This window comes from Motacilla alba, chromosome 1A (genome assembly GCF_015832195.1).
Source record: "Motacilla alba alba isolate MOTALB_02 chromosome 1A, Motacilla_alba_V1.0_pri, whole genome shotgun sequence".
Lineage (NCBI taxonomy): Eukaryota > Metazoa > Chordata > Aves > Passeriformes > Motacillidae > Motacilla > Motacilla alba.
In genome coordinates this window covers 65,779,571-65,792,562 of record NC_052031.1, presented here as the reverse complement: position 1 = coordinate 65,792,562, position 12,992 = coordinate 65,779,571, and the positions used below count along the sequence as shown (strand labels likewise).

Genomic DNA, 12,992 nt, shown 5'->3' with positions numbered 1-12,992 from the left:
GGAATCAAGTTTCCAAAAACAAAATCCCCACGAACCTTTTTAATTTTCCATGCCCTGTCCCTCCCCCAGAAGTCTTGTGTCCAAGTCTAAGAAACAACCCCTTGAGGCAGTTTTTTTTCCCTGTACCATTTCAGCAGATATTTCTACGAAAAACCCCAACCAACCAACCCACCAACCAACCAAAAAAACCAAAGCAACCAAAAAAAAAAAAAAACCCACAACAAACCACAACAATAACAAAAAACCCCCAAAAACCCCAAACAAAACAAAACAACAAAAAAAATCCTGTTGCATATCTTTAAAAATGCAGTACAAAAAGGTTATTTTTTTGGCATATTATCTGTACTGACAAGAAACAAAACCCAGAATATTTATTTGCTTTTTTTTTTGTTTAAAAAACAATCCAAAACGAACAAAAAGACAGAAAACCACAAAATAATCACTTTAAAAAATGAAACCCAAACTGTCAAAGATATCCACTGTTATGGTTGATGCTAAACCTTGCACAAAAACTCCATGAGAAAAATACACTGATAGCAAAATAAGTAAAAAGGACCTGCAAAAGGAGTTTTACAGTCGTATTTTTTAAATATTTTGGAACGCATATACAGATGCATCAGCATGAAAATACTTCAATATTTTACTAGAAATGCTAGCTTCATACAGTTTCTTTATTTAAATATCTGCAATTCTCAAGTCTAATAATACGGAAAAAAAAAAAAAAAGATCTTTTGTTTCCAAGGCTCTGTGAGTGTCCGTGATGCTGTTCTGGTCACAAAGACCCCATATCCAGGTCCCCTGAATCAATGGGGCCAAACTTGTTCCTCTGACATCATGTCAAGTGCTAAGTAGCTCAGTTTCTGGTTATCTCACCGATTCCCCCCCACACACATAGCTTTCAGCCCAACTACTTCTCTAATACCTCACTAACTCCTCTCCCCTCGGAACAGAAAGCCTGTCTGCCACCACAAAAGGCTATCCTGCTTCCTCTATCAGCCATGCTTCTCTGGTTCATCCTCAGTCATAAATACATTAAGGCCAACATAACAAAACAAAATGTCATAAGCACTGAAGGTCTTGGCAAATACAAAACTGCAGCACGACCCGCTCTGTGGGCATGTGCTGCCACAGTGACCTACAAACTGGGCTGCCTGGTCTGCAAGTCTCTAAGTTTATCAAAACTGAGATTGCTCCTTCTGCCCTTTGTTCCAGTTTCATCTCTCCTCTGCTCGTGTGCATAAAGTTTCTCGTCGCCGTTCCTCAGACCTCGCGCTGCCGACTGCTGTCAGTTGTTGCCCTGTGAGGGCTGCAGAGCTTTGTGCATGGCAGCAGAGGCAGCCGAGGGTTTGATCCAGGGGATGGAGAGCAGGGAGGTGGTGGTGGTGGTCGTCATGGTAACCTGAATCATCTGCTCGTTTTGTATCAGTCTAATGAGGGTTTTGAGGCGTTCCAGTGATGACTGAGTCCCTTTCTGCTGGGCCATCAGGCTGGTTTTTAGCTCTAAGCATTTCTGTCAAATAAAGAGAAGAGGAGAGAGAAGGAAAGACTGAGAATACCTTCAAAGTGGTGTCAAACATCTCTCCAAACATGCTTTGGTGCCTTGGGTGCACATTCTGCTCAAATGAAGTATGTTCCCCTTTGGGGAAAGCAAAACCACAGCTTAACAAATGGAGCAATCAGCAGTGCTGCACACATTGCAGCAGCTGTCTGAGGGAACCATATCCTTCCCAGGCAAAATGCACTTGGAGGATGTTTCTGACTCCATCCTCTAGACAGCCTGGCAGGAACCCCTTCTGCACTCCACAGGAGTGCGAGAGCTGTGTTACTGAAAATGCAGAAGGCACCACTCAGGTCTCTCACTCTTACCAAAGGATCCTGATAAATGCTTGGTGGGTGAACCTCACCAGGATGCATTTCATATGTGCCACGAATTTCAGGAAATAGGCATTGTGAAGACACATTAATCTCACTGAACATGATATCAATATTTTTCCAGCAGAAAAATTTGCTCCAAGACCCAACTGTTACAACAGAGCACTCACAAGAAACCTTTCATCCCTCAGGGTGGCCAAATTTCTCCCTGTGATCTCTTGAAATAAAAACCTCCATGTAAATGGGCACGAGAGCTGGAGCTAAACAAAGGCACCCCAAATCCTCCATTTCTCCAAGAAGAGGTGGGAATAATCAGTAATTCTCCCTTCCCTCCCCAGTCATGGACTGCTGCATCCAGCACCCCACTCTTCAGTGAGGGACAGACCCACACCCTGAGTCTGTCTGCAAGATGAAAGGGGAGAGTGGTCTCTAATACTTGAAACCTGTTTTCTTTCTCCCAGTGCACCCAGGATTCTGACCAGACCCATTACTTGTCTGCAGACTGCTTCCCTTTGGCTACGGTCCAGACTGCCCAGGGGTGGGGATTCTCCAGTCCTGGGGAATTGGGAAATGCTCACTGGAAAATCACCCTGTTTGAAAAGCAACTGTGTGGAGCTGCTCGGAGGTTGGTTTGGAGAGATGAAATTTCAGATGAAAGATAAATTATGTTCTGTTTTTACCATTGCAGCTGTGGGGTGTATGAGAGTGTTCTTTTTCACATAAATGTCTGTTAAAATGTCAGAATGAAATTGGTGTATGCGGGACACCTTTAATTTATTTTCTTCTTTCAAGTGGATACATTTCCAATAAATATAATCATTGGCTGATATTACCATTTAAATAAGACAGTGTTGCCCACTGGAAGAACCTGATTCTGCTTAGGTAGAAATCTTACTGATTTTGACAGCCATGACACACACCTGATAGCTGACAGCTTTTCTTTTTCTAAATTCCTCAGCCCACTGCACTCTCCTACCTATTACATACACATGTGGTTTCATTAGTGCTATACACATGTACAGGGAGTATACAGTGATGTCTTTCAATAAGTTATTGCTCTTCCACTCTGTTTTATGTGATAAATATTTTAACATGCCTGCTCTGGTTAACTGCAGTGGTAAAACAAGCAGGGACCAGTTACTCCGGCAGCTGCCACTTGGATTTTTCCAGGGTAAGGAAGTGTCAAATATTTACTGAGGCTGCTATGCAAACTAACAGCTACTTCTCAGGATGGAGGTAGCCCCAGACAGTTCCTTCAGCATGAAGGGTAGGAATTAGGCTTTGAATTCAGCCCATTCAGCCAGAGACTGCTTCTCATGGCACAATATGTGTGGAAGACACATCCAGACAACATTTAGCTTTGAAATGAGTTTGGAAAGACAAAATAGTCCATGTCCAGTCATGGAGAGATGCTACAGCATTCAGTAAAGATGGTTATTTCTTCTTAATATTAAGAGCTTTGAGCTAATAGACAAGCAGCTGGAGGAAATGCTTGTGACTAAACTTTTCCTCTAGAGGATGGAAGTACCTTGAAGTCATTGGGTATCTCAGAGCAATGGATGCAACTACAAGGAAGTTGCAGCCATGGCTATTTGTGGAGTTTCGTTTGTGTGTGTTTTGCCACAGAAATTCAAGTGATTTCTCCTCCTCTGCCTGCCAGAGAGGCTTACTTTTGTGCATAAGGAAAATGCACATGTACTTCCTCAGAGAGAAACACATTCACACTTGAAAATCTATTGCTTGGGAGCTTGAATCATTTTCTAGCCACAAAATACAATTTTTTGGAGCTTAAATTCTTTATAAAATCTCTTCAGGAGACTGTGTGTCCCCATCAGGTGTCCTACCTTCACTGCACTGTTGAGAAGCCGATCTTTTTCTTCTAACTGTCTGTGCTCACTCTTCAGCTCACTGCTCCTCTTTAATAACTTTCGCTTCTCTTCTTCTTTGACTGTGGAACAATAAGATTAAGGATGCAGAGGTTAAGAAAAGGATGTACTGTGCACTTGAGGACAGAAAGCAGAAGCAGGTATTTTGCATGGTGAGTTTAGGCTCTCATTTGCCTTTTGTCAGCAGGTAAAGCCAAAGAAATCCGGAGTTTCTGCTTGCAGGCATTTCTTCACTAAAAGAGTAGTTGGGCATTGGCAGGGGCTGCTTAGGCAGGTGGTGGAGTCCTCATCCCTGTGGGTGTCCATGGAACAACTGGACATGGCACTCAGTGCTCTGGGCTGGTTGACAAGGTGGGATCAGTTACAGGTTGGACTCAATGAACTTGGAGGTCTTTTCCAACTTAAATGGTTCTGGGATTCTGTGCATGTGTCTTTGTCAATGGTTAGCACACAGGAGGACAACCCAAAAGATACAGTGCACCTTTAAGGTGAATTAAAATTAATCCTTAGGCTTCATGTCATCCTGGAGGTGTCCAAAAAAGAGGTGAGTGGTATTTAGGAAGAGGCCAGTCCCTTGGAATGGCAATAGTTAGTGACCCTGGCAGAAAAGCACAATCATAAGTGTGCCAGACCTCCATAAAGGTCCTTACGAAGATGATCTAATGCCCCAAACAGCCTGTTGTAAGAGTGCAACAGGGAATTAAAAAAGAATAATGCTCAATGCACAGCTGTCACACAGCATCTGACTCAAGTGGCTGCCATAGCACATAACACTGAAACAATGAGAAGCTGGTATTGCTGTGGTGGCAGGGGCACTGGTCTGGCATTGTGTACACACCCAATTATGTGGCTCTGCTTAGCCTGACCCTGCCTCACAATGATTCTGCCTCAAAATCCTGTTTTCAGCACTGTTCCAGGAAAGGCACCACTTTGATGACAGCTTCCTCCAGGAGAGTGAAGCTCCTGAGAGATCACTCTCAATTTCCTTACAGAGAGAAGGCAGCAAAGGAGCAGACCAAAGGGAAGGGGACAGAAAAAGTCTGCTCTCCCCAGTCACTTATGGCCCTATGACCTACACCATCAGACCTGGCAGCATTGTAACTACTCTTTGATATTTCAGCTAAGGACTCAAATAGCATTGCCTATCATGAGCAGGGAATCCCTTGTCAGTGGCTGAGTTAATCCCTACCTGTTTTATGGGTAACATAGGAGTGAACAATAGCCAGAGTTCCAGTCCATGGCACACTGTCATCTTTCTTTAAAACCTATAAGCCCAGGAAACAATAAATGGTTAGGATTCCAAAAAAAAACACGCATTAATGTTTGCTCCAGCCTTACAGTTTGGCAGGACCAGAACTTGGGTCCTTGTCTCCGAACATAAAAGTGATCTCAAGGCTAAGCACAGGGAACTCTATGGCACAGAATCTACACTTTAGTGACACTTTAATGTTTTAATAATTTTTTTCTTACTTGTGCAATCAGCATTATTCACAGCAACTAGACAGTTTAGCCTATCTCACTGTTCATAACTGTGATGACAGTTGTGTGTAACAAACATGATTTAAAGAAAAGGAAGTTTTCTCCTCACACCTTTCAGATCCACTAATAAACAGTGTCTTCTTCTGACACTGCCTCCCTCATTTCTATGATTTACATTCTTTTGTCTGGCTATGTGCTGATGGTGTCACTGTAAACAAAGGAGCTGAAGAGACATTTTAAGAGGACAGTTCTTAGCAATTACAGGCAAGCTACAGCACTCCCTATATGTTCTAACTTCAGGATGGTGAAAAATACCTGAAATAAATACTGCAAACTGCATTACAAGCCTCTCAGTACTTTTTTTATCTAATGTAGTCCACTGAGCTATGACCACAGGTTAGATTTGTTTAGGGGTACACAAATCCGAGGGGTCTCCCTTTTTCCCTTCTTGGTATACCATGCTCCATGTAGTTTACCTTCTGTTGGCACTTTGGGCAGACCCAGAGCCCTTTGGGGGCAGTTTTGAGGGGTGGGTCCAAGCAGTTGAGGTGATATGCTCTGGGACATGTGCCACAGGGCTGCAAGTTAACTCCACGCTTGCAAGCAGTGCAGTGTTCATCGTGATGGATCTCGTTCTGCAAGAGAAGGGTGCCCTGGGTAAAGTCAATCCATTGAGAACTTCTCTCTATACAGCATTCAAAGCCTCTACTGCAGCAGACAGGCTCCTTCAAACACGAAATCTAATTGTCAAAAGGACCCTGACAGACACAGAAGACAGAAATAATAGATATATGAGAGCAACAAATACAAACAACAAATGACCCAGAAGCAAGTCACATAACTTGAAACAGAAACATAAAACCCAACTAATCAAACACAGGAGAGAGTCGACTAATTTAGCCAGATTGTGATATAGGAATTATTGCACTTTTTTCTTTGCCAGTGTGTTACTACAACACATGTAGCCCCATGCATGGCTCCATCCTGGATCAGAGTTCATGTGGGGATCACTTGTCTGTCATACCCAAAGCAGAAGGAAGCAAACAAGAAAAGGGTTCTGTGGTAGAAGCACAGTTCCATGTTTCATTCCCATTGCCTCAAAGGGCAGCTGGGGAAACAGGAGGCTGGAGCACAGCCTTGGGCTCTATACCCTCTTTTGTGGTCTCCTCTCACCTCTTTCTCCCTGGCACTAATTGTTCTCTGCTCAGACTTGCTCTGACAATCTTTCTCCAACAAGACTGATTAGTGCTTTGTCTGAAGCAACACACAACATGAACTAAGACTCATCAACAAAGTTACAATGTCATGTAGTAGATTGCTGTGCTAATCTGGTGGCAACATTAATTTCTCTTTTTAATAAAGCAGACACTGATTCTGAAACTCTCATGCCTTGTGAATCATTAAAAAAATTACTACTGTTTTTCTAGGAAGTAGAATGGTAATTTTATGTTTTTCAATTCCAAAAGCATGTTTTCATTTTTTGGAATAGTAATTAAAAAGTTTCACGGCAGTTTTAGTCAGGCTTGTTATCTTGAATTCTAAACCAGTCCTGTCAAAAAATCACTCCCCAAAATATTACTCTTTTTAAACTACCTGCTCAAAGAATCTTAATTTTTGACCCCAATGTAAGGAGATTTAATCTTTAAGAACTAGAATGGTTACTCATTTTTCTTATCAAATTTTCATTAAACTCATAAATCTGGACTAGGAATTTCTCAATCAGTGGAGTCAACAAAGGGACTAAACTCAAGCCTTGCATGTGAAAGCCCAAGAGTTCATCTCTTTAAAATTCTAGCTTAGTTAAGTGGGAGAAGACAATACTGCAATTAAGTACCTTGAGAGTGACTACAATAACCAGAAGCAAGCACTGAATGCACAGTGATGAGAAAGATACCTGCTAATACACAAACTCTGCCACACATACCTTCCAGAATGAATCCTCATTTGCTAGCATGTAAAAGAAGGGCAGAAAACAGATCAGTGGAAAATACATTGCTGCAGCAGTTGCTAGTTCTCAGCTGTGGGAGTAATTTTAATCAAGATGTGGCATAGGAGATCAGGACATTGCCAAAATTAATGCAGGTAGTAAAGAATGTAACAGCAAGCAGTGAAAGCTCTGCCTCAGAACATTGTCCAAAGTCTCCTGGAGCTCTGGCAGCCTTGGGGCCATGACCAGACTCTGGGAACCTGTTCAGTGCCCCACGACCCTCTGGGGGAAGAACCTTTTCCTGATATCCAGCCTATTATGACCATGGCACAGATCCAGCTATTCACTTGTGTTCTTGCAGGGGGCTGGAGCACACTGTCCCAGTGAAAACCACTTAATGGACAGGGATTTCTTTGGATTAAAGTGGAGGCAACCAAACTGATATTTCTCTCCTGTCCTACTTCAGCTCCCTCTCTGATCAGAGTGGGAATATAGCTGTCCCATTGTGATCCCTCATATCAGACCCACCTGGAAGGCCCTCCTTCCGTTACACACTGGTTTTACACACTGGGGTGTGCATACACCTGAAGATGTACACGTGAGCAGGCCTCACACACATGTAGGAACTGGAGATTATAGAAACAGCTTCACCTAACTTGGACCACAGGCTGTAAATCCCCATGTCCTTTGCTAACAGCACACAGTGCTGCCACTCCTGCAGAGTGCAGGAACAGGGCAAACACTGAGTAATTGCAGAAGCATCCTTCCAATGCTGGCAGTTTATGGGCTTCCCTAACACTGAGCTTGCATCTTCATTTTTTATTTTTTTCTTCCATAAATTTCTCTACTTTTCCCAAGAATTCTAGTATACTTTGGCAATGAGGTCCACAAATAATCACAGACTTATAAAGTGTGTAGATGTTACTTCATATCCAAAAAGACACACACAAAGGTCTACCACTGTATGACACCATGATTTCTCAGGGGATATAAATGTTATTCAGAGAAACAGAGGCTTGATAATTGATGAATCTTTTGTACAAGTGATACAGGTCAGGGTATGTGACCTCGTTTCAGAAAAGACATTTTCATTTAAATAAATTCTGATCAATTAACATTTTGATCAAAATCTACAAGAATTGTCCTCTTCTGTATATCCAGAAATGACAGTTGCTTCCCGGACATCATGGGGATTTTTTTTCTAGTTTGTTTGTTTTTCTTTTCAGCTCACTTTTGCTACAAAGTTTTAAACTCCTTAAAACATGTCCACTTCCCTCTTCTAGTTGCTGAAAAATTAAACTGAAGACAATATTTTTAAAGGAGCACTTTATAAGAGAAGGGCAGCCATGTCTGCACTGAAGCAGGAGAACTGCATCACTGCAGAGCCCAGCAATCTGGGACAGCACCTGCCTTCTGCTCAGTGCTTGCACAGCATCCAGCAAAACAGTGCTGCTGCCAAAAATACCCTTGCAGAGGTGGGGAATTCTGCTATAAAGAAGTCCATCTCAACATTCTCAGAATATGCAGAACTCCAGCAGGTATTCCGGATTCTGGAAAAACCAAAGATACAGGACTCAAAGAGGAATTAATGATTAAGGAGAGAGGTTGCTGATTTCCAGGAAGCTCTGAGACAGCTGCAACAGTAGATGTCTGTCACTTGCCTACTTCCTTGCAAATAAAATGAGAACATGTAAAGAAAGGAAGTTCAGAGATATCAAAGCCTAACCTAAATCTACCAAGGGGCCGGAGGCGCAACTTGCTAACAATGCCATTCTGTCCTGATTTCTCACATGTGTTTCCATGGGGAAAACAAGTGCTATGATAAGACAAACAATAGATTACAATTTTAATTTTGAATATAAAACTAAACCATGGATAATATTCTTTCCAGCGAGGCTCACATGAGCCTGGCTTCCTGCTAAGAGGCATGTCATCATAGCTGCTTACTTTAATAACTTCTCCTGTCCTCTGAGACCAAATGCATCAGAGGTAAGTAAAGTAATGAATATGGTAAGTAAGGCAAGTGTCTGTATCTGGCATGTGAAATTTTGAAGGCAGAGAGAAGCACTGCAGCCTTTCAGTTGGTGCTCCTGTGGTGCAGGAAGTCAAGGCAGAGGCAGAAAGGTGAATCTCAAGCACTAAGCATGACACTTGACAGTGAAATCAAGCAAACACTGAAAAACGGTCAAAACTTCATGTCTCAATTATAATTACCACTGCAAATGCTCCTAATACCGAAATAATATTTAACTTAGAAAAAGGTCTCTCTTCCCTTACCTCTATTTCATCTCAGTAGAAAAAAAGTTATAAAGGCAAAACAAGAGCAAGGACAGAATCAAATTTCTTTACTGGCTTTGTTTCCTCTTCTGAAACACAAGTTTCTCACTTTCTTCACTAAAATAGTACCTGGGTCTTGTCTGAAGAATTAAACTATACTCAGCATTCTCTGTGTTTCCCCTTACATGTCCCAACTCTGTCTTCTCTGTGTTGCACATTTTTTCCTGAAATGTGCTTCTTCCCATGAGCTAATCATCAGCATCTCCAAACGGCTCCTCTGAGTTGTTAATTCTCAAGGCATTTACTATTAAGTTTCAGATATGAAGTTCTTATAAGAACAAGACTGGAAGGCATCTTGAAGGTCATCAGGTCTAGATTTATGACTCTACCTCTTGGAATCGCAAAAACTGGCTTTCAACCCTTGTTATTGAAACAAAAATTGTGGGAAACTTCTGATGCTTGAGGATGGAGAGCAGTTTCTTAAAGCTGGTGGAAAGATGCACATGAAAAGCCTAAAATAGTAATTATTTTTTAATATTTATTTTCAAGTACTTGGGGTTGGCAACACTACTTTCTTCAATCAGTCCTCTCACTGCATGGTGCTTAAAGAGCCTTAGGTTGCAAGATGTGTCTGGGAGTGTGTATTCTATTGCCATCTGTTAGAGGTGGGGCAGTTATCTTCTGTTAATTGGGCCAACCATTAAAACCAGGTGGGCCATTTTTCTTTATCTCTTCCACAACCAATCCTCCCTCCAACAAATATCATCTGTTAATGGGACATTGAGTCCCACTGCATAACTAATAAAAATTACATAATCCCATTATGAGATGCTCTGCCCAGGGAGAGGAGCCAAGCTTTCCTACCTGGATAGAAACTGAGATTCAGAACACCACAATCAGCCTTTTCCACTAGATTCCCAGAGGAGCAGCTTTCTTCTCCACTAGATTCCCAGAAGAAGACCAGGCTCATCTACACCACCACCAGATCTTCAGAAGAAAACTACATCCTTCTCCAGGATCCCTGCTCCAACAGAACCACACCTGGCACTGCAGGAGGGCTGCAGCCACCATCCAATGGGACTGCTGCCACCACCCTGACCCACAGGGTGTCAGGGCCTATTCTTACTCTGTTAGTGTTGTTTTGTATTGCTGCATCTCTATTTTTTTCCCTAATAAAGAACTGTCATTCCTACTCCCATATCTTTGCCTGAGAGCAAATTAATTTCAATATTATAATATTTCAGAGGGAGGGGGTTTACATTCTCTATTTCAAGGCAGGCTCCTGCCTTCCTTAGCAGACACCTGTCTTTTCAAACCAAAACAATGCTAGAGATCAGATTTTCCACTGATTGCAGAGGTTTTGGATCCATCTCTACAAAATTGTGACCTTTAGCCAAATCCTTCCATTGTTTTTGCAGGAAATCAATCTATTTTCGCTCCATAATAAAAAACACAGAGACATTACACAAAGTCATGCCCTGTGGTATCCTAACAGTAACTCATACAAAATCCTGCTAAAAATTTTTTAACATGCCATGAGAAGAGTAGTATATTCATTTAAAAATATGCTTACCTCTCGTTGAAAGGAACAAGGGGTTATTCAAATAATTCGATGCAAGGCGTTTCCGCTACAAGGGAAAAGAAACCAACCCCCATGTCATTGCAGTGCTCTGATTGTCTCTTACATTTCAGATTATCAACCTCCATGGGCTTATCTCTTACCTAACCAGCTCTCCAAAAGCTACTTAGAGACCTCTGACACAGTCAGACAAACAGTTGCATGCTTTACCTTTCTAACAAGATTTTTGCAGAGCAGTTTATTGTGTATTAGATTTTATTAAGAAGAGAGAAATACAAATTGTGAATGTTAATGATGGGGTTGCAGGATACGTTGCACGGGCTGGCAAAAGCAAGACTACAGCAAAACTAACTCCAAGCCCAACAACGTCCATAAGGGAAAATTGTTGCTGTGAGATGACAGTTTTATTTGCATATCTAGAAATGGTGATGGATTTCTCACCTGCAGGAAAACCACTACTACCTTTGTGACACCTGCCTACAGTTCAGAGGAACATACTGCATTTGCAAGCAACAAGTGAGTGCCTTAGCAAAATATTTCCCTTTCAGAAGTGACTGTGCAGGACCTTGAGGAGCTGGCAGGGATTTCAATCTGCTGAGATCACCAAACTTACAAACAGAGAGCACTGCAAACCTGTCTGAGATGTTTAATTCATCTAACACAGCCTGTGGCCAGCCTTGTCTGACAGCACGAGCTGTGGTCAATAGCAAGCCAGGCTTCATTAATAGTCTGGACAACGCCAAATTGTTCCTCTGAGCCACCCAATACTTGTACAGCAGGACTGGAAATAGCACCATTTTCCTCCATTAGATGTTGTTAGATTCAGCTTGGAAGAAAATCAGAGGGATTTTGCTACTAAATTATTTATTCTGTGGTGAACAAACTATTCTCTTATAGACAGGTGCCTGCCAGTCCGTTAATGAACTTTGAATAGATGTTTCTTTCTTCAAAAAATAACCAGCCCAAAATCTAACCCTTTCCTATGAAAAAAAAGGCTACTGGGGGTATAAAAATAAAATGGTATCTCATTTTTTTAAGAACAAAGCTTTGAGAAGAAAAAGCACACAATTCAAGTGAAGCCATAAGGCCATGATCATATTTTTGGAGTCAAAGTTACTATCACCACTACAAATGCTGAGCTCCTGCCATTTTGAGGGGTGTTGGCAAATAAAAGGTCTAATTTATATGAAATTTCAATTTAAACAATCATAAATTAAAGATCATTCAGTAGACTAAATTAAACTGCACCAAAATGCCTGAAATGCCACCAATACCTCATCTCCCTGATTAGCAAACCAGTCTGAGCAGCTAATTGATTAGAGAAAAAACATCTGCCTCCATTTTACTTGAATGACATTCCCCATGGTCAGTACTTAATGACAGCTCCTAATGAGGACACAGCTGATCAGCCACAGGAGTCTTTCACAGACATTTCTTTCTCCATGCCATCCTTCATTCAAGCATATGCTTTTGAGAATAGATATGATGAGAAATATGAACTAGAGGTGCAGTATACGTAGGCCATCTTCTCTTCCACCTCTCCAAGGTTATAGAGTTTGTCACAAACACCAATCTGGCTACAGCCACAAAATTCTGCTGCAAGTATTTTAATAATCAGGACAAAAACGTCTAAAGAGCTACAGATTTAATGCTAGCAAAGCTAAAGTTCCTACTGTATTAAATACTGCACATATGGACATCAGTATTTGCACTGAAAAAAATTAGTTGAGGAGTTCTGAAGAACTCAAGTACCCAGAGCTGCTCTGGAGTATAAAAATCTCCAGTGCTTTCAAAAAAAGAACAATCAAGCAACTCAGCAGTTTGACTGCAGCAGTGTGTCTCTTCTCAGCCTCATTTGTTTGCTATCTGCCAATGAGGACAGAAATCTGAAACACTGGCATACCAGAAATTCTGCATCACTTATGCCTAAATAAAGAACAATCACTTTCTTTAGTCGTAGAGGAATCAGAAC

The 12,992-nt window shown here is 41.6% G+C and overlaps 1 protein-coding gene across 4 annotated transcripts in view; it reads right to left on the bottom strand.

Annotated features, from left to right (window-relative positions):
- Window positions 1-351: 351 nt before the first annotated feature.
- Window positions 352-12,992, bottom strand: part of PHF21B (PHD finger protein 21B) — a 153,279-nt gene continuing 140,638 nt past the window's right edge. For all 4 annotated transcript variants that reach the window (XM_038154071.1, XM_038154073.1, XM_038154074.1 and 1 more), the window contains 6 exons: window positions 11,015-11,069; window positions 7,162-7,184; window positions 5,714-5,872; window positions 4,948-5,023; window positions 3,717-3,820; window positions 352-1,510 (listed from right to left, as the gene is read on the bottom strand). In XM_038154071.1, coding sequence (XP_038009999.1) covers window positions 1,286-1,510; window positions 3,717-3,820; window positions 4,948-5,023; window positions 5,714-5,872; window positions 7,162-7,184; window positions 11,015-11,069 — 642 coding nt within the window. In that variant the 3' untranslated portion in view covers window positions 352-1,285. The remainder of the gene's footprint in view (window positions 1,511-3,716; window positions 3,821-4,947; window positions 5,024-5,713; window positions 5,873-7,161; window positions 7,185-11,014; window positions 11,070-12,992) is intronic.